Source organism: Sebastes fasciatus, chromosome 14, assembly GCF_043250625.1.
Source record: "Sebastes fasciatus isolate fSebFas1 chromosome 14, fSebFas1.pri, whole genome shotgun sequence".
Classification (NCBI taxonomy): domain Eukaryota; kingdom Metazoa; phylum Chordata; class Actinopteri; order Perciformes; family Sebastidae; genus Sebastes; species Sebastes fasciatus.
The window spans coordinates 3992524-4019424 of record NC_133808.1 but is presented as its reverse complement, the minus strand read 5'-3'; the positions used below and the strand labels follow the sequence as shown (position 1 = coordinate 4019424).

At 44.3% G+C, this 26901-nt stretch overlaps 1 protein-coding gene across 4 annotated transcripts; it reads right to left on the bottom strand.

The window, feature by feature from the left end:
• Nucleotides 1-3924: 3924 nt before the first annotated feature.
• Nucleotides 3925-26590, bottom strand: ankrd50l (ankyrin repeat domain 50-like). Of its 4 annotated transcripts, none has more exons than XM_074658157.1 (4): nucleotides 26351-26590; nucleotides 20700-21530; nucleotides 8718-8935; nucleotides 3925-8549 (listed from the first exon to the last, which is right to left on the bottom strand). In XM_074658157.1, the coding sequence occupies exons 2-4, from the start codon at nucleotides 21128-21130 to the stop codon at nucleotides 5020-5022; spliced, it is 4179 nt and encodes a 1392-aa protein (XP_074514258.1). In that variant the 5' UTR covers nucleotides 21131-21530; nucleotides 26351-26590; the 3' UTR covers nucleotides 3925-5019. The 4 variants fall into 4 exon arrangements, with proteins under 4 accessions (XP_074514258.1, XP_074514260.1, XP_074514259.1 ...); XM_074658159.1 differs by lacking the exon at nucleotides 26351-26590 and adding an exon at nucleotides 21619-21904; XM_074658158.1 differs by lacking the exon at nucleotides 26351-26590 and adding an exon at nucleotides 21648-21904.
• Nucleotides 26591-26901: the final 311 nt, after the last annotated feature.

The following is a 26901-nucleotide window of genomic DNA, read 5'->3' as shown; positions in this document are numbered from 1 at the left end:
AGAGTGTAATAAGAGAGTAAAGCTTCCTGTTCCCCGGTCATCAGGTTCACCTGTTTCCCATCAGCTGTTTCCACTATCCTGTTTCCTCCATTGTTCTCCAGTCAGCCAGCCTCCTTCTTGTGTCCCAGCCAGCTGTTCATCCTGTCATCCAGCTTTCCTGTTCCTCAGTCTGTTAGATACATGTAGTCTGGATGCTTCCAGACATCCTTTCTCTCTCACTCACCTAACATTATCCAGAAAAATTTATTTCTCATACATGGGTGTTTCTGCAACTACGACCACTTTTGATTCTCCTAAATTAAAAAAAAAAATTAAAAAAACCAACCTCTATGAATTTAATTGTAACCATCAGAGTATAGAATATATATATTTAAACAGCTACACAAAATTACAGTGATTCAAATTTGTATCTGTAACATGTTTATTTTTTATGGTTTTCATTACTTGTTATCATAAATATTTTTAATATGGTGTAAAGTAATATATATATGAAACAATTCCATTTGTAATATAATTATATCATATTATAATTTAATTTGCTAATGTGACGTCTTTCAACATTGAGACCGCAGTTGTGGGACATGAAGAAAAGTGACATTAAGACCCATAAAATGCTTCATAAATTGTATTAAATCCCATTATTTAGTAATTATTGTTACATGTCAATATGGGTAATAACACTATATATCTATCAAGCATTGCACTGCAAATTTTAATTGCATTGCTGGGACTTAAAAATGCCTGTATAGTTGCAGAAACACCCACCTACAAAATAACCTAAACTTTACACTTGTTCAGTTTGTCTGTTTGGGAGCAAACATTGTTTAAATTATAGATGAATGCATTTATAAAAGAACATCATAAACTGTGCTCAGTGTACTCATTGATGTTGATTTAACACTTTAAGCTGCGGAGGAAGATTTATGGAAATCACTGGGCTCCTACGCACAAGACACCGACGCAAAATTACCTGATTATTTACAGAGTAGAGTGCATTTGTACAGGATAAGAGGCTCATAGTTTCAGATTCTCAATACCAATATTTTGCTGTAGGCCTATTCACCAGCCATAAGGGTTTATGAGTCTCTGTGCACCTGTGAGCACCGGAAACCTGTCTACCAAGCAGGGCATGTGATCCTTTTCATTAATGTTACACTAACACATTTCCAAAAACAAGTTTGCTTTTGTTCTGTGTAGACAGATGTTTCTACAGGAGATTAAAGAGAGGCGGGGTGGTTGAAAGCTACTGTCCTTATTAAAGCTGTAACACAAGCTGTCAGCACGACTTGTGACAAGCCTACCTGTACACGCATACAGCGTGTACGCAGTGCTGTGTCTTTGTCACCTTGGTGACAGTGTTGACTATAGGGAACTAAAATAAAGTACATTCAGTTTAGCTGGATGCAGATTGTACTGCGTCTTCACTGATGTCATTTCATCTTTTTCTCCTGTTTGGCCTTCACGCCACAGAGAGCTGCTGTGAAAACTGAGCTTTTCAAAATGCTCTTCAGAGTGGAACAAAAAAGGGGAAAAGAGCTTTTTTTGAAAACCCTGATGTAATGTATTCTGCCACCCCAAACTCTGTGAACGCTCATTTGTGCCGTTGTCTGACATGAGAAACTGAAACATACGTCAGTGACTTGGTGTGCTTCGGTATAGAGAACCACCCAATGGGCATCTCCGGGGTCTGAAAAGTGACACCAATGCTGAAGTGCCTTAAACCTGCATTCTCTCTAACAGCCAGCAGGGGGCGACTCCTCTGGTTGCTAAAAGAAGTCTGATTATATAGAAGTCTACGAGAAAATGAGCCTACTTCTCACTTGATTTATTACCTCAGTAAACATTGTAAACATGAGTTTATGGTCTCAATCCCTAGTTTCAAGTCTTCTTCAATACAGCATGATGTTCATTTAGTAAATTATGGTCCCATTTAGAGTCAAATAGATCATAAAGCAGGGGATGCTTTAGGGCGGGGCTACCTTGTGATTGACAGGTCGCTACCACGGCCGGTGTGGGAATTGTCCGTGTTCTCGTCTTACAACTTTAACCCTTTCACAGTGTGTTGTCAGTTCATGAAAGTTGATTATAACTAACTGAATAATCGCAAATTAATCACACACTTTCAATCCGTTCAAAATGTACCATAAAGGGAGATTTGTTAAGTATTTAATACTCTTATCAACATGGGAGTGGGCAAATATGCTGCTTTATGCAAATGTATGTATATATTTATTACTGGAAATGAATTACCAACACAAAACAATGACAAATATTGTCCAGAAACCCTCACAGGTACTGCATTTAGCATAAAAAATATGCTCAAATCATAACATGGCAAACTGCAGCCCAACAGGCAACAACAGCTGTCAGTGTGTCAGTGTGCTGACTTGACTATGACTTACCCCAAACTGCATGTGATTATCATAAAGTGGGCATGTCTGTAATGGGGAGACTCGTGGGTACCCACAGAACCCATTTACATTCACATACCTGGAGGTCAGAGGTCAAGGGACCCCTTTAAAAAATGACCATGACAGTTTTTCCTCGCCAAAATTTAGCGCAAGTTTGCAGCGTTATTTACCCTCCTTTGCAACAAGGTAGTATGAGGATAGTACCAATGGAGGTTTTCTAGTTTCATATGATGCCAGTATCTTCACTCTAGCTTTAAAATTGTAAAAACTATAAATTGCAAAACATTAGTGGCATTAAAACAGATTTGCGTTAACATGTTAACTTTGACAGCCCTAATTATAACCTTTTTGGTCGTCTAAAAAATGTCGCACTCAGCGTTCGGTTGTTCTTAGCTCCACCCTCTCGTGTCACTTCTGGTTGCAAATAACCAAGATGGAGACAGCCAAAATGCCGAACTTGAGGCTTCAAATCCGTAGTGCACAAACCAATGGGTGACTGCGCTTTGAAAGTATCGAAGCGCTCAATATACAGAGAAATACACACAGCCCGTATTCAGAAATTTTGTGTTTGAAACAAGCCGTTAGGATTTCTGTCCAATTGTGATGTCACAAATATATAATATTTAGACCATTACACGGTTTTAAACGTAAACATTCTAAATGTGTCCCAGTTTATTCCTGGTTGCAGTGTATGTTAATGACATCTGCTGACAGGAAGTAAACATGGACCCAAACTGTTGTCAGGCAACGCAATTACATTGCAATTCCGTTGAAATGCACTAAAACGGAGCATTTCAGACAGAGGGTAAATACAGGTATATTCAAGCAGACCGTATGAGGAAAATAAAGTTTTTTTTCCAACATTAAAGCATGTAAACATGTTCTGGTAGAAACACAAAATACAAGTATGAACCTGAAAATGAGCATGATATGGAACCTTTAACCTGCTGAGAATGAATCTGGTCATGTCATAAGTACGACCGAGGGACAAACTCTTGTACATAATTTATTGGGCTTGAGATTCAAAGTAAATTGGTGAAAAAAAGTAAAAGCTTCAAAACTCTTTTTTGTTTTGTTTTACGAAGATCAAGAAGGCCAAGGCTCTGTGCACTCAAACGCAAGTATTAAATAAAAACGCTTTAAAGCAGGGCAGATGTCAACATAAGAGCTTATAATTGTGCACAATAGTGCTTTTTTTCATGAAAGCACACATGGGAAATGTACTACTAAAATGTAGCTCCCAAGGTCCAAATATAGAAAAATGTTTCACAGACACAAAATATCACAAAAATGGAGGATAAATCACTGCACAACTCTCATTTCTCCACTTTCAAAAACGGTCCAAAAAGCGCTCGGTTTTTATATTCCCAGGTGGCCGCCATCAGCCCACCGCCAGACTTTCATCTCTGCGTGACGCCACTACATCAGAAGCTGCCTGTGACATTATAGTAGCAGAGTGCATGAAATACGACACGACACACATTCACAAATGAGCAGACGGGGAAAGGGGTAAGACAGTTTTATGGCACCGTTTGCCACTTTAATGAATGAATGTAATTAAATATTAATCCAATGCAAAATGATAAAGAACTAGAAATTGTTCTTCTTCTTCTTACACACACAAGTTTGGAATTAACAAGCCTCCCACATCCAACCCTCAGTTTTTATGGTCCAATTTTCACTTTGCTTCCTGCTTGCTCACAGACGCGCACACAGCGAGCGAGCCAAGTTGGTTCAGTACACTTGGCTTGTCTTGTAGAGTTTGTATCATAAACCCCACACTGGGTCAGGCTTTGGTAGGCTTGCATCTCTGCAAACTGTTTTTGGTTGTCAGCAATGGACCTATGGGAGGGGGGGGGGGGGGGGGGGGGGGGCAGTTTACAGTAAGTGGCAAAGGCTTCAATAAAGATCAAGGCCACAAGCTTAAAGCTCTTAAACAAGGTTGTTTACTGCTTTAAAAAAAGGGGATCTTTACTAGAAAAAAATAATGTAAAACATTAACCCAACCTGTTCCAAAATAGGGAGTGTTAAATGGGGACTGCTTTAAACTTTAAATGAATAAGCGCAATCTTGCACTGCGAGAGCCCTGCTCAACACGCACAACAAACAGGCAACGGAAAGGCAGGAATGTAAAGCTCTGATGTCATTCAGTTGGTTCTTCCTCTGGAAGGAGGGGTGGAGGGGGGAATGGGGTGGGAGAGAGGGATCACTTCCTCTCTCTTCTGAACCCAGAGAGTCATTGTACACAGTGAAAACTGACCTTCTCTTTGAACTGCAAAAAATGTCCACTTAAAACTGAACTACCACAGACTATTTTTTGTTTTGGTACCACAGCAGAACCTTTAAATACCCACACCGGGGCTGCAACTAACTGTTATTTAACCATTTTCAGTTGATTACTAAATTACTTAACCCTAATATATTAATTTAAAATGATATAAAACAAAAAACAACATAAAATCCATATTTGAGACGCTGGAATGTATTTGGCAGTTTGCTTGATAAATTACTTTCTTTAAATGATTTTATTTACTGTCGATGAACTAATTGTTTCAACCCACACGCTCTAACAAAGTAGTGAAGAAAGTGTAGCGATGGCCAACTTTGGTCACAGGGGTGTCTCTCTCTTGTATAAGGCTGCGCTGGTGGGACCCTCAAACTGCAGTTTGATGGCCTGTTTCAGGTTAAGCTGCGGGTCTGTGGTTGTCATGGCGACCATGACATCCTCTGGCAAGGCACTACAAGGTGGGACTGGGGAAAAACTGTAGCAAGCGGGTGACAAAATATTGTTCTTCTCGGGTACAGAATCCCAAGCTTCCCCTTGACGTGGGCTCTGTAGCCTGTACGGGTAGCCCAGAGGAGGACTCTCTCTGTTTTTAGAACCTACTGCGGGGCTGTCTTGCACTGGCGTTATCCCAAGGGAAGCCATGACTGAGTGCCATTTACCACCAGCGTATGTAGTCCTATCTGCTTTTATGAAGTTCGAGTTTTGTTTGTTCATTTTGTCGTGATATTCAAGTCCGGGCGACGAGCCTTTCGGAGGCGGTTCGCAGTTGTGCACCATGGCGGCAACCGTGCAAACGGTGGAAGGAGGGCTGCCTTTGGGATGCCTCTGACTGCTCCCATAGAGGCTGCCCACGCCCGAGTTCCCTGGCGGGGGGAGGGTGGAGGGACGACTACGACTGCGGGGCAGCGAGTGCTGTTGGATCTGCTGGATAAAGCTGAGGCTGTCTGCTGGCACCGTCTGCACTGTGGCCAACGAGTGGCAGGTGGATGAGTCCTGGGAGCTCTGCATGGAGTGGAAACGCTCTGCGGTGGAGCCGGGAGAAGATACTGAAGAGGAGGAGGTGGTGGCTGTGACTCCGTTACTCTCCAAGATGCCTAAGGAGAGGATCTTGTTGGGTTTTGAGGGGGAGACGGTACTAGAGTTAGGCAACAGGCCTACGTATGGCTTGGCTCCGTAGCTCTCCAAGAGCCTGACGATGTTGAAGTGCCCGTGTTTCCCGGCCACTTTGACTGGACTACGGCCATATTTGTCCATGTGATTGGGATTCGCGCCTATTTCCAGAAGCATTGCGACAATATTTGTGTGTCCCTCCTGGGCGGCGATGCTCAGAGCGGTCGCCCTCTGGTGACAAGCGAGGTCTATATTGACAGCGCTGGTTTCGAGGAGACGCCGTCCTACGTCGGCATGTCCTGTCCAAGCCACCGAATGCATCGGCGGTCTCCCCTCTGCGTCCTGTGCGTTGGGGTTTGCCCCATGCTTTAGCAGTAGGTCTACCATCTCCACACACCCCTGCCAGGAAGCCACGTGTAGCGCTGTACGGCCCTCGGAGTCCCGGGACTCCAGGGGCACCCCTCCTTTCTCTATGAGGAGAGTGGCCTTTTCGAGGCGATCCTCCAACACCAGGAGGTAGAGAAGAGGCCTTCCCTCTGCGTCCCGGACGTCGGTATCAGCCCCTCGCCTCATAAGCAGTTCCGCGACCTCAGCGTGGCCCTCCAGGAGGGCGGCACTCAAGGCTGAATGTCCATCGTACGCCCTGTGGTCGATTGGAGAACGTCTGTCCAACAACAGCCTGACGGTGCTCCAGTGACCTTCCTGGGCGGCCAGTATAAGAGGGGTGCGTCCTTCAATGTCCATCTCTCCGACTCGTGCCATGCTGCCTCGCTCCGTCAAAGCGGCGCACACTACTCGATGGCCTTCGCAGGCTGCAGCGTGTAGCGGGGTCCAGCCGAGGTCGTCCTTGTGGTTCTCGTCCAGGCCTCGGTCCAGCAGGGCGCGGACGACCTCGACACTGCCTCTCGCTGCTGCCAGGCAGAGCGCTGTTCTGCCTTCGCAGTCGATGGCGTCCACAGCTGCTCCCCAGAAAAGCAGCCGTGACACTGTCCTCATGTGGCCCATTGCCGCGGCCGCCAGCAGGGGAGTAACAGCAGCCGCGGCAGGGACATTGCCGTTAGGGCCGGCAGTCTCATCTATATCAGCGCCTGCTTCTAACAGAAGCTCAACTACGTCGTCGTGGCCCTCGTAGGCTGCGAGAAGCAACGGTGTCATGCCGTCATGGTCTCTGTGTCCTGGATCCGCTCTGCGCTCCAGTAACAGACTTGCTACCTCACCATAACCTTTGACCCCTGCTACTGTAGGGACGCAGAGGGCGGCGACTGACAGAGCGGTGCGCCCATCTCCGTCGGCTAAGTTGACTTCCGCGTTGTGGTCCAGCAGTATCTCCACAGCTTCGTGATGTCCCATGTAGGCAGCGGCGATGAGCGGTGTGCGGCCCTTGCTGTCGGCTTTGTCGACCCGTGCCCCGTAGTCCAGCAGGGTCAGGACAATTTCCTCATGCCCCCCCCACGCAGCAGCTCTGAGAGCAGTCCGGCCCTCAGCGTCACATCCGTCCACGTCTGCCCCTGCGTCCAGCAGAAGCCGGACGGCCTCGCCGTGTCCTCCCCAAGCTGCAGAGCGCAGTGCCGTCCAGCCTTCGTTGTCTACGTGCTCCATCATCCGCACAGCAATTTCTGGCTTCTGGCTCTTGGTCCATTCCAGGAGAACAGACAACACTTGGACATGACCCTGCCGTGAAGCCAAAGTCAGCGGCGTCTGACCCTGTTGATCGCTGGCCAGTGGATCAGAGCCGTGTGTCAGGAGGAGTTCGGCCACATTTGCAGAACCCTCGTGGGCCGCGCTGGCGAGCAAGGTCTGTCCGTCTGTAGAACCAGGCTGGTTTACAGACACCCCACTGCCTAGCAGCTTCTTTACAGACATCTCCCTTTCAAATGCCTGCCGTAAACTAGTGACGTCTTCGCCTGTACAATGTACTGCAACACGTGAAAAACCGGCTGCAGAGACGAGCCCGCTCCTCTTTAACAGCTGAAGGACTTCCTGATTGACCAGAACAGGAGGCTGGGTTATGGATGTGGTGCCGCTAGGAGTAAGAGTTGGCACACCTGCCCACAGCATCCACAGTGCCAATAACGAAGGGTTTTCTTTATGGTGACCTGAGCAAACTAAATGTGTGGCTAGCTGGCAAGTGTCCTCAATGTCCAGGTGGGGTCCCTGCAAAGTCAGAGCCATGGCGAGCATACCGTGACCCTCTGCTCTGCTACACAGGTACTTCTGTGTGCAATACTTAACATCCGTCAGCCACTCGGCAAAGCTGGCATGAAAAAGTAGTTTGGCGCCCCCGGGGCCGTCGTTCAGGAGGGGCGCGAGGGTTCGGAGCTTGTTCTGGAAGTCCGGTGGGCTGAGCGAGGTGTCGTGCGTCCAGGCTGCTGTGAACAGCTGCTGGGGCGTGAGGGGCCTCGGGGCAGCCAAGAGGACATTGAGGAGAGGCCTGACGTAGACGAAGAGTCCCCGGGGGAACAGTCTCTGGCACAGCCACAGGTAGAGGCCGTTCAGAGTACCGGGGATGTCGCGGATCTGCCGGAGACCCACCAGCGAGCCCGCTACGCCGTCCAGCACGCGCTCGAGGAAGAGAAAGCAGCCGCCGCTCTTGATGTGCAGCAGATTCAGCATGTCGGCCGTGTCGGGGGTGAGCTGGCGGCGAAGCGTTGCGTCTCCATCCAGCCGGCAGAGGATGTACTGCTGCACGTCACGGACTGGCGGGGGTTTGCGCAGATCGTCCAGAGAAAGCCTACGAAAACCTATAACACAGAAAGAGATGCCAGTTTTTAACCCCAATATAGTTTAAACACTGTACATATACTTTATCAGTCCTACGTTCCTGTCTGGCCCCGCAGAGACCGATATTTACAACATAACAATATCTTAAAGTGCAACGCCCATTAAGAGGAGTTATCCTTTCTTCCTACCTGAGAACATCTTGCACACAGCCTTGTTTTGGCGGCGGACGGAGCAGACCAGCATCAGCCAGCCGGGCAGCAGGTGTTGATTGGCGGCCAGGAGCTGCGCAATGGAGCCGGTCTTCGCACCTTCCTCGACATCCCCATACCCGACGTCCAGGGAGTCCACCACCACCATCAGAGTCTGGGCGGGAGGAGGAAGGTCTAACAGGGGTCCCAACACTGCTCTGAGGACACGCGAGAAAGAGACAGACACACAAAAGGAAGAGATTAAATTTAAGACGGCCATGTAAACAAATGCATAAAGTCGGTGACACCAAGATTCACTGAAGTCACTCGATCGCTATGCAGGCGGCATGATTTGAGGGGATTCCACTTAAAGCCCAGACGTGTTTGTTGAGTTTTTGCTTTCGCTTTCCATTTCACTCATTGTAGAAACAATCAGACACACAGTCAGTTCTAAAACAGTGTAAAGAAAACAACTTAATATAAGATAAGATATGTCAGTCAAACCAACATCGCAGCAGACGACCAAAGCAAAGCGCTTCTATCTGCGACATTAGCAGGAAGTAGGATTAGGAAACAAGAATGGCAAATATAATAATATATTCTACTGTGATTAAACTCTGGAATATGATTTGAATGACTGCAAAAACCTAAATCCCAGTGCAACTGTCCTGTAAGTGCACAGTCAGCCCCCACACCTTGCTGTGATCTGATCATGACTCAGGTTAATGGAACTCCTGAAATGTCCTGCTCCACCCTGGGCACGCTCTCACACACACATGATGTGTGTTCACAGGTTATAAACACACAGACAGTCCTAACATAACCAAGCATACTTGTACTGTGCACCTCTTCTTTCCAAGTACTTCCACCGACTATATTCATTTTCCTGACCCATTTTAAAACCCCTCAAGGTAACCTGCCTGAGCTTTGATTGGATTTCTTCTCAGCTGCACTACTGTGAACCTTAAAACATTAAACAGAACAGAGTATATGGCTGGACCGTGTATTGTCAGTCTGTGAATTTGAGGCTAAAATGTTACATAAATAGTCAGTGGGTCACGTCTATAACGTTAAATCCAGCGGTACATGTCCACCAGGTCCGGCGTGGACACTAGGAGACGTGCTGCTCCACTCAACTGGCCATACAGGCGGTAACGTACCCTATCGTTGAATGCATGTGATTCGTCCCTGGTTTTGTGCTCACCGTTTCTAACAGGAAAAATCACTCTTTACTTTAGCGTTTGTAGGGCCGGCCCTCTGCGGTCCAGCCAAAACCATCACAATAAAGAATGTCCTGAATGAGGACCTGAACCCAGTGGTGGAGCACAGTGATCAAAGGTTTTTTTGGACCTCCAGGCTCTTATTCCTGAATCTAGACTTTAGACCTGAGGCAATTTCATCTGAGGAGAATGACATCCTGCAGTTATCATGACGTACTGCACAGAGCTGCCGGAGCATGAACACTTCATACTGATAGTGAAAGTGGTACGAGGGCAGCGGGGGCTTGTTGCTTCCACATGATTACTGTTGCTGCAGTAAAAAAATGCCTGAACAACTGATACCTATGATAATGTTATGGTAACTGTATAGTAATACTAGTTATTATAGGAACCCGTGTTCACCTTGTCCTAACAAAGCCAAGCAGCAGCAGACTTGTGTTTAAACTGAGCCAGGAGGGGGGTTGTAAAGCAGTAGTTACTGGATTACTGACTGCTGACATATTTTAGCATCATCGACCATGAAACTTTGAATTTTAGAACGTTGCTTTAACTTTGTTATAGACAGACCAAATAAAAAAAAAAAAAAAAAACACTTTGGTCCAGAAATCTGAACAACTGTTAGATGGATTGACATGCAATTTTGTATTAACATTCATGTTCCCCATAGGAAGAATACTAATGACGTCGGTGATCCCCCTCACTTTTCCTCTAGCGCCACCAGGAAGCCAAAACTTGCTCAATACCTTGGTTTACAACCAAATACATGGAATATTCCCATCAGCCTCAGCTGTAGGCTACTTTGTGTTTAATGCTACTGTTATTAGCGAATATTAGCACCCTGGCATGCTAGAACTAAGATAGTGAACATTAGGGCTGGGAAGATGCACGTATCTCCCGAATCCGATACTATCACGATACTTGGGTGCCGATTCGATATGTGTTGCGATTTTTAAGTATTGTGTTTCGATAGTACGATTTATGTTAACTTTTTTTAACTCTAGACCATGGGAACAAGTTGAATCATACACATCTAGGGATTTTTAATTTGGAAAATATTTAATTTAAACATTAAATGTTTGATTTTCATGTCCTGAAGTTAAATAAATGATATCAGTCATTGTCAGGCATTATTTCTAAAAAATTGTAGCCATGTTGAGAGGCAATAGATATGCTCTGAATGTTGTATAGAGCACCTGTAAGCAAAAAAGAAAATACACAACACTGTACCTATAACTAGGGATGCACCGATTCAACTTTTTCAGTCCCGATAGCGATACCTTGGCTTTGGGTATCGGCCGATACCGAGTACCGATCCAATACCGTTGTTTAAAGTGGCAGTAGGCAGAATATTTTTGGCATCATTGGGCAAAAATTCCATAATAACCTTTCAGCATATTGTAATTCAAGTGTTCTGAGAGAAAACTAGACTTCTGCACCTCCTCAGGGCTCTGTTTTCAGGCTTTAGAAAATCAATCAATTCATTGAGAGAGCGTTCCTATTGGCTGTGCTCCGGTCATGTGACCGGAACTCGGCGCTCCTTCACCAGATTTCACAATGGCGACGGTGTCACAAATTTTCAAATTTTACAGCTAAACCGTGCACTACAAGATGATTCTGAAAACATCTGAGGAGAGTAATAGTCATTAACGTAACATAATATTGATTCATATTTGATCAGCGCTGCCTAGTTTGACCGTTTGGTCGGAGTTCGCGAGTGATTGACAGCCGGCTCTCATAGACAGCAGCTGGACAGCAGACCTAAGATCAGTTCTTACTGCTTGTTTTCCTCCGGTCTGTGAAATCTTGCAGATGCCGTTAGGAGCACCGGAGGACACATGATTTTTTTCAGGTTACCTGTTTCATGTACTACTGTCAGGCTATAGCAACTGCATATTTGCTCCATTTCTACCCACTGCAGCTTTAATTAATAAGCTGTATGCTTCAGTGTGTGGAAGTGACTGGGATCATTCTGTTATGTGTAAGGCAACATCAGGCTGGATTTAAACTTTACTTTCTTAACTTTGTAAAACAAAATGTAACAAATAAATACATAGATGCAAATTTAGTGAATTTTTACTTATTATTAAAATAATAAATTGCACACCACTTAAAATTCCAGTATATAATGTGTATAGTACATAAACATAGGCCCCTTTGTCACTGATATCCGATCTAGCTATTTGTGTCGGTATCGGCCCGATATCTGTGCATCCCTACCAATAACGACATACTGAATCTCCATTGTAAAAAAGTAATTTAATAAGCTGAATAAATTTTTACCAGGTCGGTCTGGTTTAATTCTGTGCTCTGCTTCTCAGAGATGTGAACATAACTACACACAGACTACAGACAGGGGGTCTTGTTTCGAAGGTGACAAACAGTGATTAACCCGTGACAGCAGTCTGGTATGAACGGGTCACACAGAGGCTAAACTCGAGTCAATAATCCTGCCAAAAACACTGGGTGGATGTTTGCGTGTGTGCTGTCATCAGTGATAATGTCTGTATTTAGGAGTGACCAGAAGGTCCAGTCACCTTTAGTCACCAAACAGGTTTTCTTTAAACCCTGATTTAACAGTAACCTGAATAGCCTTTTTATCTTTTCAGCCTCTAAACTGCCACTCGTCTGTAGGTAATTTGCAATGTGTGTTTCTGGGGCCTAATAATAGCAAATCAAGCAACGTTTCCAATGGTGTAAAAGCAGAATATGCTGCTTCCAGAGGAATCAGCGCCAGAAGTGTTCATAAAACACCGGCTAAGAGATAATTCAACCTGTAAACAGAGCCGTGATGGCAGGAGAGACGCATGAAATTTTCAGTGTACCCTGGCAAGTACAGGAGCTTGGCGAGTGAAATCAAACAGAAGCCTGCGAAGTTGAATTAAAAGCAACTAAAAAGCAGAGTCATTAACTGAACGCGTTGAGGTCAACAACAAAGTATCAGTCTCAGGATTAACATATGCGTAGGGAGCGGGGTGGGAAATTTCAACATCACAGAAGTGAGTCACCCGTAATGATTAGACTTTGGCAAACGATGCATTCAACAAATGTGCCCCGATTGAGCTGCTGCCATGTTCTTATTCTGAAAACACACAAATTAGCTCCTCTATTAAACTGTCCATAAATGAACAAATGTGTCCTCACATAATGGACATTCTAACTAGCAATCGATTATTTGGTGGCAACATGTACATTAGTTCAGGGTTTACCTCAGGAAGTTAAGTCGGCCACATCCCGACGCATCTCCACTCATGAGAAATAAGTTAGAAGAAATCAGCCTAAACAGTAATGAGACTCAAATATATGGCTTTTGCTGTGTGGAATAGCATGTCTTATTTTCCCCAAAGGTTTATGCTACATATCATAAAATAAATTCAGAATTATATTTCATTTTCATGATGTCAGATGAGGCAGTCTTTCAGACAAGGCGGCTCGCCTCTGCTATAAAAAAACAGCGGCAATCCCTTTAGCTATTTCCTAATTCCAGTAATTACCTGTTCAAACCTCTTCAGGCCTGCAACTACAGCTTATTTTCATAATCAATCAGTACAATGCTAAAAAAGAAATAGTGAAAAAATTCCCATCAGATTCCAAGATGACATAATTGCTTATTTTGTGTGAGAGGAGACCCGAAAATATTAAAATTAAAATTATATAAAACAGTGAATGTTTGTCATTTTTGCTTGATTTGGCTCTACGTGATGAATTTACTATTTATCTATTTATTATTGTTGATCAAATTTATTTGGATTCATCACTTGTTTGAATAAGAGAACAATATAGGTGAATAGTAATGGTCTTTAGTCAGAGAGGTTCACATCAATATCTCCTTCGGAAGATATTGACACACCAATAGTTGTAGAATACTCCCTCTGGTGCTACTTGGACACGTCTGCAGTGATGAACCTGTGGTCAGGTGTGGGGGTTTTGGGTCTTGAACATAGACTGTATAAAAGAAGTGGACAAAGTCACCGTGACGTCACCTATTGGTTTGTGGACTACAGTTTTTTCAAGTCTCAAATTTGACATTTTGGCCGTCGCCATCTTGTTTTTTTGCAACTAGAAGTGACAATAGAGGGTGGAGCTAAGTACAACCACATGCTGACATTTTTTAGGTGACCAAAAAGTTTAATATTAACTTTTGTGAACTGAAAGCACACTGTGAAAGGGTTCAAGTTACAAGACGGAAACGCGGACAACTGCTTTATGGTCTATTTGACTCTAAATGGGACCATCATTTACTAAATGAACATCATGCTGTATTGAAGAAGACTTGAAACTAGCGATTGAGACCATAAACTCATGTTTACAATGTTTACTGAGGTAATAAATCAAGAGAGAAGTAGGCTCATTTTCTCATAGACTTCTATACAACCAGACTTTCTTTTTGCAACCAGAGGAGTCGCCAGTGTCTACTGGGGAAGAGGTAGACCCAGAGGTAGCCCACTGGTCTTAAATCCACAGGTCCACAGCCACCGCGAGGCCTTGTTCAGCAGCCTCCAGAATGTTCTTGGTGTTCTGTACTGCAAGTATCTCATCACCTTAAGACGTTGCCTCGCACGACTTTTATTATCGAGCATATCCTGCAATTAAAAGCGGATTTAAACCCTGCCCTGGGTGACGGCTACATCAGCTTATCTTGCCTCTGTTTGCTTTAGTCATCTGATTAAAGCGACACTCCCGCACTGGGCACACGCTCCGGTCTGCGGAGGAGGAAGTGTAATGAAGCTTTTTCCGCTCAACTCAGCCCACATAGTCACAGTGGGCACAGGTCTGGGAGTGACCTTTGACCCCTTTGAGCTTTAATTCAACTACTGGAGATGTCACAATCAAAGCAGGTTTCCTCAGAGTCAAACATATTACACCAGTACATCACTCCACTGGCTATCGGACCTGCTCACAGACTACAATCAGATAAGACCTCTCAGACCATCCTGTTCTGTTCTCTGGAACCGCCTGATGACCACGCTGAAAAGCAGACTGAAAGCAATTAGGCTTGTGATTAGTTCTATTGTGCTACACTATATCGGTGTGTCTGTAGTTTATGTTTCTGGGGTTCTTTGCTGTTATTCAGCGGTTCGGTGTTTGTTTTTTCTTGTATTCTTTGCTCTCTTGTTACCGTTGCCTTTTCTTGCATCATATCCATCATATTCTTCTGCATGTTACCTGTTGCTACATGCATTTGAATATGAAATAATGGTGAATTTAGCTACAGTATAATACAATACATAATATTGTGTTGCATTACTGAGCTGATTTCAGGAGCAAAGATCAGTTAGAAAACTGGGCTTTATTTTCTCAGCCAGGGGATGATGTGATTGGCTGTAAACCTCCTTTTGTAGAAACACCATCAGACGAAAGAAAAATATATTTTTCATAAGTGCCCTGGGCAAGAAAGGCAGCAATAACAATCAGCTACAGACTACAGATACTGTATAAAAAAAGGTTGAAAGAAAATATCACAAGTTCAGAATTAAACATGACTCCCAACAGTTTGTGGTTTTTAAAAGCAAAGTGGACCAACCATGTATAATAATAATAATAATAATAATAATAATAATAATAATAATAATAATATGATAGACATGAGATGTATGAATTAAAAAACTAACAGTAAAGAAACCCATCTGTATAATTTATATATATATATATATATATATATACATACACACACATACATATGAAAGAGCATTTGGCAACCATGGTAACATTTGTGTATGCATTTCATCATGTGAGTGCGAGGATTAAAGTGAGCGAAACACACCACACGGCAACTATCCCTTAACGCCTTTTCGTCCCGTCTCTACATCATTATTCATTATTATTTATGTCATATCCCGTCCAGTAGCCGTCTCCACAAAAAGCGCTCATAATCAGCTTTGCTCTTGTGAGCTCTTTGTGACACTAAGAGTGATAAAGCCCACTGAAGTAAACATGTCCAATGAATGATTGACCTGTAGGCCTGTCGCAATAATAACCGCAATATTAACAAGCCAACCGCAGGGGATGGCATGCAAACGCCACAACCACTATGTTCGCTATGTTTTTTCTTTTTTTAATTCTTTGCCATGGGAGTGTTGCATTTTTACACTTTGCTACAAAAAGGCAGCATGACGAGGCGCTGAGCGTCCATTCTGCGCTGAGCGCTGAACGTATGCTGTTTTTTTTTTGGTCGTAGAGAGTTGAAAAATGTTCAACTTTGGGTAAAACTCCACAATGACCAAACGTCACATCTAGGGATGCACCGATAACACTTTTTTTCAGACCGAGTACAAGTACTTACATTTGGGTACTTGCCGATACCGAGTACAGATACGAGTACTTCTCTGTGCCAAAAGACCCTCGTTAACAGCCAGCTGGAGGGTGTGAGCAACACAATGCAGGCTGGGGAGTCCCATATACGAGAAGTGCGCCGAGACCGGCTCTAGGTCGGCTTGGAAAGGCTCGGGGCGAAGCTGGTTCGCGGCCGCAGCTTTACAGTGACCCCCTCTCTCCCCGCTGGGGACGGCCCCCTGCTCCCGGTGCGACTGTCGACCGGGGCGGACTGTTTTCAGTGCGCCCCAACCGGGTCGTGCCGCCAGATCGGGGCTCGGCCCACGTAAAAGGCGGCAGGGGTCTGTGGCGATGTCGGCAACCCTCCCGACCCGTCTTGAAACACCGACCAAAGAGTCTAACGCACGCGCGAGTCAGAGGGTGCAAGCAAAACCCCGTGGCGCAATGAAAGTGAGGGCCGGTGCGCGTCGGCTGAGGTGGTATCCCAGCCCAGCGGGGTCGGGCGCACCACCGTAAAGTGGTATTGGTGCCGTTGTATCGGAGCCGTTTTGTGAGTACATGAGCACATTATCGGACCAGATACCCGATACTGGTATCCGTATCGGTGCATCCCGAGTCACATCCTACATGTAGGCTACAAGAGCTGAACAATAACAACGGAGGAGAAATGAGTAGAAATAGACTGCTGGTCCGCCCTCTCTCCCTACGTGCTTCAGCCTTCCCTTCATCCAGAGCGAGTACTCTACCTTGTGCCGACATTTTGATATTCCGTATCATAGCAACCAGACGCAACCAAATCGCAGCTGAAAAATCCGCTGCACCTTGTTGCCCTTCTTTGTTCTGCATTAAACAATAAATAAGTATTTAATTCGTTCTTCATCTTTGTCATTTAAAAAGCAACAATATACCTAATAATAGCCGAACAATAAAGCGTATTCATAAAGCACCAAAATCAGGATAAATAAAGTAATTTGCAAAAAGTTGCAATAAGACTGCATGTCGCGCTGTTGAGCCAATAATCATCACCGCAGGGGAAATTCTTTCACCGCGACAGCCCTACTGACCTGTCAGTCCATGATGATTCATATCATGTGTTTACTCCTCTTGCAGTGGTGGAATGTAACTAAGTACTGTTAAACAGTCCATGTGAGTACTTAAAGCTATGGTTGGCAATCTTCTTCAAAAATATTTTCTTGATCCATTTGTTGAAATTCTCGTTACATCCCGACGGTAATCAAGTCAAATGCTCTAACAAAAAAAAAGAAGAAGGAGAAATCAGGAATCTGTGGCTGTCGCAGGACTGTAATAATTCGTCCCATCATTTCATTCGGCCCGAATGTAATAATTGGACGGCCTACCTGCCTGTCTGTCTACCTGTGTGCACTCTGAACCTGCACTCATTGCATGTCACCAGAGTCTAAACCTGTTAGCTTAACAGCTGTGAGAACTAACAGTAGCCATGTTGGTTGTTTACATTCATAATGATCATTTTGGGGGAGTGTCTTTGGAGGGAGGCCTGAAGGGGCTGTCAGTGTTGGCGTCTTGGCATCTTTCTCTCTGGATTTAGTGACTTTTGGAGCTACTTTCATTGGAAAAGAGTTGGTATCACTGGGCTGGGTTTTTCTCGGTTGGATCATTTTTTGAACTATAGTGTCATCTTGCTAGTTTCTCAACATTACCAACCCTATCTTTAAGTATTCCATTCTATGCTTCTTTATATATATATATATATATATATATATATAAATATATATATTTCTACTACATTTAAGAGGGAAATGTTGTACTCTATACTTATACTACGTTTCTTTGACACTTATAGTTACTTTTCATATAAAAAAACATTATACGATATGTACGTACTGTACTACTAATCTACCCAGTGGTATACAAAGAATCTACTCCACATTGATGGACTACAACATTCAAATGCTCTTACATATACGTATGTGATAACAGAATAAAATATAATATTCTATAATAACAAAACATGAGAAAAGGAGCCATTCTGTATAATGAGTACTTTTACTTTTGATACTTTAAGTACATTTTGCTGATAATACTTCTGTACTTTTACCTAAGTACCTAGGACTTGTAATGGAGTATTCTTAGACCACGTACATCTACTTTTACTTAAGTAAAGCATCTGAGTACGTCTCCCACCACTGTCCTCTTGGTACGTTTGTAATAATGCGATAGTGTGAACATGAAATTGACCAAACCTAAAAAGGCAAGAATGGATCATTTTTTCCCGGGCTAAGTGACCCAAACTACAGGTGTGAAACCAATCTAAAACTATCCAACCACGACGCATCCAGTTGTTTCTGTAACTAGGATCTCAATTCACAGAAAGGAGACCAACTTTTTGAACATTCAATCTGTTAAAAAGCTTTCGGGCAGAGGGAGCAGCGAAGAGTTAAGGACTTGCTGACTACAGCCGGCTGGTTGAAGGCATACAGCGCGTTCCATGTAAATGCCCTTTCACTGCCAACTCAAGCCCATGTTTCAACAGTTTGTCAAACGGCTGTTCTCACATGGCAATGTTTCGCCCCGCAGCCACTTTCTCTCACGAGAGCTCCGAACACAAACAGCGTCTGGCCGTGAGCCAGTCTGAGGGGAATGAGGAATCCAGCTCGGTACTTCACACCACAGAGGTAAGCAAACACAGGAGGAGCGTAAAAGGGCTCAGACTCATTGCAGAGCAAACACTGCCGGGAGAGAGTGAAAAAAAAGTGCCGGAGAGGAGGGTGACCTCGCCGACTGGTGCCGAGACGGTCACTGGGGGTACTGGAGGCATTTTTCGCCTCTTTGTTCTGTTTTTTTCCTCTCTGAAAGGAAGTTGTGTCGTAAATAACACTGTAGCATTCATTCCCACTGGAGACCCATTGTGTGTGCTGTGAATAGGCGGCATTATATGAGGAGGAGAAATAAATATAAGACGAGGAAGAATAGCTGCTGCCGTCTTTTTCCCGCTTTGCTTCAGCGATGGTTGACACTTTGTTTTTAGGCTTTGAAACTGTCTGGTGACAGTCCAAACACCCGCAGAGAATCACCTCCGTTTAGACGCAGATTTGCAAGATATGCAAGAATTTCCTAAAAAACAATGTATAGACAGATACAAAAATAATCCCTCTCAATCATCATTTATGTCCCAATAGAAGTATGTGGTGGTGTCTGTTTCTGCAGTGACCCTGAACTCTTCATGTATTTTCTCTTTTCTTCTTATTTTGCTTTAGTCTGGACGCTTCTGGGTGTCTGCAAACAGCTTTTGTGCCCCACGTGGGGGTGTAGCCCCCAGCCAATAACAGCGCGCAGGGTGTGCAGCCTGTTCAGGTGTTCAAATATCGCCGCTTTGTCACGCCCCTCGGCTTCTGATACCGGTACACAAGTCCCCCCTTTAGCTCTGGTACATACAAAAAGAGTCGTATTTCACGAATGACAACGGGTTGTGTTATGTGCATGTGTTCCAGTGATTCCCCGGCTGCTCTCTGTGCTGTGAATGCTGCTATGATCGGTGTGTGTCTGTAGTTTGACCAAGAGCAGCGCTGTGCCACACACACACATACTTCGGCTGCATTCATTCAAAATCTGGCAACTCGGTTCCTTCCCGCAGGGTTGTGCGAAGTTAGTTGTGTGTTTATTTGTGTTTTGGAACGTAACCACCGAGAAACAATCAGAAAATTACGTTTTATTTCTCTGATTCACTGCTTTGTTCTCATTAACGCCGCTCCCTCACTTCATTCACTCTATTGTTCGCTCGACCATCGCTGCTCTCTCTCACGTTTAATAATGCGTTATTAACTTTGACAGCCCTACAAAAATATTCTCATTGTGATGCAGATTTCAAATCAGCCAGCCCTAGTTGGAAGTGTAGCATTAGGCTACAAATCAAATTCAGATCATCCATGTTGTGTAGCCTTGAGATCATCAAGCATGCTTTTATGTTCCAACACCAGCAATGGTTCCTGAATGCGTCTATGATGTCAAGTTAAAGCTTTCACATTGTCATGATCAGGGCGATCACGTTTAAAACGACTACAAACGTTGAATGTTTTCGGTCGCCACAATCAAATGTTGAAACCGACTATTTACAAAACAAGAAAAGGAACCCGTGGGGCAGGTTCTCACCGTGTCGTTTTCACCACAACAAACCACTTGTTTGCCCGACTGACTCGTGTCAGACGTGACTTTGCTCAGCTGCTCCTGCTTTCATCAACAGTATTAAAATCACCATCCACAGAATGTGATACCACACATACATGGTGCTGCTGGGTTGAGCTGGGAATGATGAGCCACCGCTCTTGAACATGCACACACACGCCAAGCGCCTGGATGGGTTTCGGGCTTGTTACCTTTCGTTTAACTTTCCTCTCCCTCTCATTTGGCAACCTTGTAATTCCTCCTCAAATCTGCTTGGATAAATAAATAATAACCCTCTTCACAGATCAAGCGTGTGACTGTCACATCAAAAAACTTTTTGAAAAATCCAAACCTCTTGAAGGTGTCGTCGGGGTCTCTTTGACAGGCGAGAGGCTCCAGAGAAGAGGATATGGACGGGCTGTTGAGGATCTCTTCGTACCCAGGAGAGAGGAGAGGCGAGGTCCTCAGCTGCTCCACCAGGCCCAGGACGAACCGCCACAGCAGCGTACTCCTCTGGTCCTCCCGCTGGCAGAAGTGGGAGGCCAGGCAGCGCGGTGCCAGCCCGGCTGCCAGCCCTGCCTTGGAGGTGGGCCACACCGCCTCGGTGCACAGGGCCGTCTTCCCGGCGCCGGGGCCCCCCGTCACCAGCAGCCCCGGCGGCTGCCCCGGCACGGAGCGGGTGTCCAGGCAGCGCCGAAGCTTGTCCAGGGCCCATTCCCGGCAGTAGAAACGCCGGCCCCGGAGCAAGCTCGAGGAGCTGCTGCGAAATCCACTGCTGCTCATTTGTTCCTGGGGGTCTGACTTCCAGGCGACAACTCGTTGCTCTTAACTCCACGTCCCATGCTCCTCCGGTGATTTTACTCCCAGCTTTTTAAGCACGAGCTGCAGCTGGTGACACCTCTGGTTCGTGACAGCTCCAGGTTATTTCCTCACACTTGACAGTTCCTGAAAGTGTTGCGTCAGGTGATTATTATCAGTGGCTGTCCTTCCACTTCTTGCAGGTCTCGAGGTGGTGATTCTGACAAGGAGAGGAGTCAGAGAAAGGTCGAGTCAGCGAACGGATCACCTCTTCATTTTCTTGATTTCGGATTTGTCACCATCTTTTTTGGAAACGCCAAAGCGAAGAGGAGGACCCGTGGTTGGTTACCGCCGTTCGCCGTGTCTCCTCCTGGAGATCGTGGAGCTGTCAGAAATCAGAAAGAGGGGAGAGAGGAGTCAAGAGAGGAACTGACAGCATGTTTTTCCACAGATATAATGACACAGTATCTCACCCCTCCCCTGATGACTGAGTCGTCCCTACCGTCTTCCAGTTACAGCTACAGACTTCCCTCCTCTCAGTTTTTGTTCTCTTCAGATTTCAAGCATCGATTCCAAACTGCAGCTTCAGCATGAAATTCTCTCTTTCCTTTCCCATGCCCTCAGCTCTTTACAACCCTCCGCTCACACACCTCACACCTCCCTCTCTCTCTGTCTCCATCTCTCCGTCTCTCTCGTGCTCTCCGGTTTTTCCTGTTTGGGGTTTATTTGTCTCCTCCCTCCCTTGGTGTTTCTCAGCATGTCAAGACATGCACAGGAGAGCAGAGAGAGAGAGAGGGAGAGAGAGAGGGGAGGAGAGAGGGAGGACTCCTGTGGCTGTGAGCGATTCAACAGCTGACAGGTGGGAGGGGTTATCTGTGGTCAAGGTTCAGTCGCAGGGCAATACTACACCTGGAGCTTTAGTTTGAGGTGATTTATCCACGTAAAGCCACATCATGCCGCTGAGATTTTGTCTCATGAAAATGACTTTCTAATGTTCTGAGGTGCTGTTGTCATCAAAGCATGGCTCTTGGAATTAATTTGATTTCATTCATGAATCAACAGAGACATCATTGAGACACTTTGGGATAATTTATTCATAATTTATCAAGCAAAACAAATTATTTAATTTAAAATCTTAGATTTTGTGAAGTTGTGATGAGCTTTTTCACCTTTTTCTGAAAAATCTAATATATAATCAACTGATAAATCAATAATTTAAAAAATAGTTTGTTGCAAACCCCAGTTAAAGCGAGGGTAGACAGAATGTTTTTGGCATCATTGGGCAAAAATTCCATAATAACCTTTCAGCATATTGTAATTCAAGTGTTCTGAGAGATAACTAGACTTCTGCTCCTCTTCATGGCTCTGTTTTCAGGCTCTTAAAAGAAATCTAGCCCGTGACGGGAGACTTTGACCAATCACAGGTCATTTTAGAGAGAGAGAGCGTTCCTATTGGCTGTTCATTCAACGGAGGCAGCAGTCAATCACTCGCAAAATTCTGATCAAACGGTCAAACTAGGCAGCGCTGATCAGATATGAATCAATATTCTGTTACTGTAATGCCTATTTCTCTCTGTTTTCAGAAACATGTTTTAGTGTAGGGTTTCGCTGTGAAATGAGCTTTTCGTGAAGGAGGCTAAATAACGCTCCAAATTTACGCAAAATTTTGGCGTGAAAAAACTGTCATGGCCACTTTCAAAGGGGTCCCTTGACCTCTGACCTCAAAATATGTGAATAAAAAATGGGTTCTCTGGGTACCCACGAGTCTCCCCTTTACAGACATGCCCACTTTATGAAAATCACATGCAGTTTGGGGGCAAGTCATAGTCAAGTCAGCACACTGACACACTGACAGCTGTTGTTGCCTGTTGGGCTGCAGTTTGCCATGTTATGATTTGAGTATATTTTTATGCTAAATGCAGTACCTGTGAGGGTTTCTGGACAATATTTGTCATTGTTTTGTGTTGTTAATTGATTTTCACTAATAAATATATACATACATTTGCATAAAGCAGCACATTTGCCTACTCCCATGTTGCTAGTATTAAATACTTGACAGATCTCCCTTTAAGGTACATTTTTGAACAGATAAAAAATGTTAGATTAATTGTGCGATTAATCACGATTCATGTTTTAATCGCGATTAAATATTTAAATCGATTGACAGCCCTAATTTCTTTCAAACTGAAAATGAATGAAAAGCTAACTACCATTCTGTATCAAAAGAAAATGACACAAAGCAACTGATGCCAATACAACTCAAGACTTTGGAAAATTGGTGCCATAGAAATTGAATAGTTGGCAAAAAGAAAAAAAATGCTTTCAAAGGAATTACAGTAATTATGTAATTTTCTGGGATTACATGCCTTCACACCACCCTCACCACCGCTGTATAATAAGCTGTGTGCAATTTACACCATGCCTGTGTTTAGGTAATGCACAATGTGTCCATCAACAACACACTCAGAATTCCATCAATTTTAGACGGCATGCTACTACTTGATGAAGTGGATGAAAAAAATTCATAAAAGACGGTTGGACCTCTGATAAAAAAAAAACCCTTTAAGGAATCCAGACGAGGAATGTCAACGGCTTCTGTGACAAAGTTAAGAATGCTACGCATTCCAAGATAGCGACTAATCAAGCACCAGCTACACTAAGCTGAATCTGTCTGATTATAACCGTGATTTAACACTTGAGCATTGAGCAGAAAAAAAAACACAACCCTGCTGTGCATATCATCTACAACATGATAGCCTGGTGACAGTCTGATTTAGAGAGCCAATTGGAAGCATAATATGTTCTACACTGTTAGCTGACAGGTGCCAAATACTGAAAATGAACTGTAGAATGAAGAGATGTTTTAGCAGGGTACTGAAGACTGACACCAAGCAGTGAAGTCGTCTACATTCTTGGCATTACTTGTGGTTTTTACAAAGCCCTCTGAACCTGGCGTGTAGCCTGTAAAGACGCTGGTGCAGCAACCAACCAAAGCCTGGAGCAGCGTCTTTATAGCGCTTCACAGACATGCTGTCTATGCAGAAGTCAATTTAATTTTTATATAGCCCAATCAGGCCACAGACCCTAATTTGGAGGCATAATTTATTTAGTTATAGTTCCTGGTCTTCACAGCTCAAGTGTTTCTGAATGTAATATTTAAATGTTCACTGGTGGAAAACCACTTATTTAGACTTCTACAGGCTACTTTATGTCTATTTCCAGTCAGACTTCAGATGGAATGAATTCAAATGTAATGATGTTTCGCTTCATGTAATGATCTCTACTTTCATTCTGCTGCCCTGCTGTTATGGCAAATATTTCCCCTGTCTGACCCAGATTTTGTCAAGGGGCACACGCGCACATTAAAAAGCCAATAAGAAACCTTGCGTGTATATATGGCCAAGAAATAGACATTCTCCAGGGCATATCTAGATGTGTATATAAATAAGGCATCTCTAACCTTCTACCCCCAATTACGGAAACCCAGGTCTCTTGTTCACATGACCCCGACTGTAAACACGCTGAATGAAGTTGCTAGGCAACCGGTGAAGACACTGTACAAGAAGTAGGATGGATAAACTGTCTTCAATCAAGAAATGGTTACACCACCTAACGCCCTCTGAAACTACTAATAGCATTTATTTTTTTTGCAAATTGCAAGAAATTGTTAAGGAAATTGTTTGGGAAATACGCTGACCAGAACTTGCTTTTTAGCCAAGAGTCAGATGAGAAGATTGACACCACTCTCATGTCTAAAAAAATATAGATGCATTTCTAGGGGGGTTCAGTGACCCCCCCCACCCGAACCAACGCAAACTGTGCCTGTGCATAAGAGGGGGCCGTTCATGTGGACTCTTTTCTGGAACACGTTAAACACGACCCCATTTGAAGGCACCGTATATCCTCCATATCTGTCCAACTTGCTGTCGGTGACATCACATTCCCTATTTCCAAAAATGTTGAACTATACCTTTAAATGAAAAATTTGCAGCAATAACCCATAAGTAATTAAATAGTTTATATTAAAGATAGGGTTGACGATGTTGGAAAGCTAGCATATGTTGGAAAGCCAGCATAATTGGAAAGTAGCATGGCCTCAGGAGCTCCGACTAAACCCCCACCCACCCCCCCCCTCCCCTCGGGGCTTCTTCCAAGGCAACGCCCCCCCCCACACATGCACGAGCACCGCCGCATCGTAACTACTTCACAGACACAGAGCGGAGAGAGGACCTCAACTCAACAACGCTACCTCATGACAAGTACCCGCGGCAGTGCTACTGCAGGGCTGAGTTTTCTCTTCCATTCTCAAATAATCTCGCGGCGGCGACGCGCTTTGAGTTCAGGCTGGTGCACACCAAGGGTAGAGTACGAGCAGGGAGGCAGGGAGGCATCTGATTGGTTCTTTCCAAGCGGACCGCGAGGCAGTGATTGGTAGATGTTTTTACAGGATTACAGCAGCTACAGATGACGGCTCTTTTCCGGTCCTTTTTCAGAGCTCATCAGTAATGGATCTCTGTCGGGGTGTAAAGACCATTTCAACCAATATAACAAATAGTGAGGACCGGAGAACATCGTCATCCCTGTCTTTAAGGAGTGTGTTTGTAAATTAAGATGTTTATATTGCCTTTTTAAGGTTTTCAAGGCATATTTAGTTGCTTGCCTACAGGATGAATTGGGACTGTTTTAAAAAAACAAAACATTTTTAAATGTTTTGTTTTTTTCTTGTCTCACCTTTTTATTTACCTCCACACAGTTTTTAATAACAGACTCAGTGGTTTTTTTCAGCATAAATTAAGACTACACTGTGTCCTAAAATATGGCACTTTTAGGCTACTGTACCTTAAACATTACAGCCAATCAGCTCCCTCTCTCGCTATAACCATCAGTGTCGCTGCCTGTCGGGCTCTACAGGTGATCCTCTACAGGTGATCCGCTGCAGGCTGTCAGCTCCTCCACCTGTCTGCTTCCACACCATCGACCACATGATAACCCCCTCCAGGTGTTTAATGGCAGTAATCTAGTGCTAATGTGTGTGTTTGAACTGAGCTCATTGATCAGACAGCAGTGGTCGACGCCATTGTAAACAACAACATAAAGCAAACAGCCCACTTTGTCAGTTTGTTTCTGACTAAAAAGCTCCTAAAGTCCGAAAAAAAGACGTTTTAAATACAACGTGATTTAAAGATCCAGCAAACATGATCTTACCTGACAGACGCGCTCTCCATCTCGCTCTCCCTCCTGAGCCTCAAACCGACAGAAACCACAGACAGCACTTCACCGGATTTGAATCACGTGTTGCCACTCCCACAATCCTCCACAGCATCACATTAAAGGTGAACTTCTCGTTGTTTCCTGTGGAGATGTCCTGTGGAGTTCAAAGACTGCCGTTTTCTCCAGTATGTCTGTCTCCGTGTCTCAGCGGGCTGCTCTCTCTCTCTCTGTTTCCGTGCACTCTCTCAGAGAGGATGTTGGAGAAAGAAGAAAAGGCTGTTACAAGGACATCTGCAGGACTGCTTTCACACTGATGTGTTAGACTGGAGTACACACTGATGTCTTACTCTTACTGTATGTATGGAAAGCCATTTGTGCCAGAAAAAAAAGACAAAAATAGATGAAATGTTTGGAGCGAGAAAGATAACTGACTTACATGGCAAAAAAATATGAGGTAGTCAGTCAATTAAGACTTTCTAAGTCAAAATGAGGACAGCCTACAAAGTCAAAAATTAAAAAAAGCCAAGACTTTTTAAATTAATAAA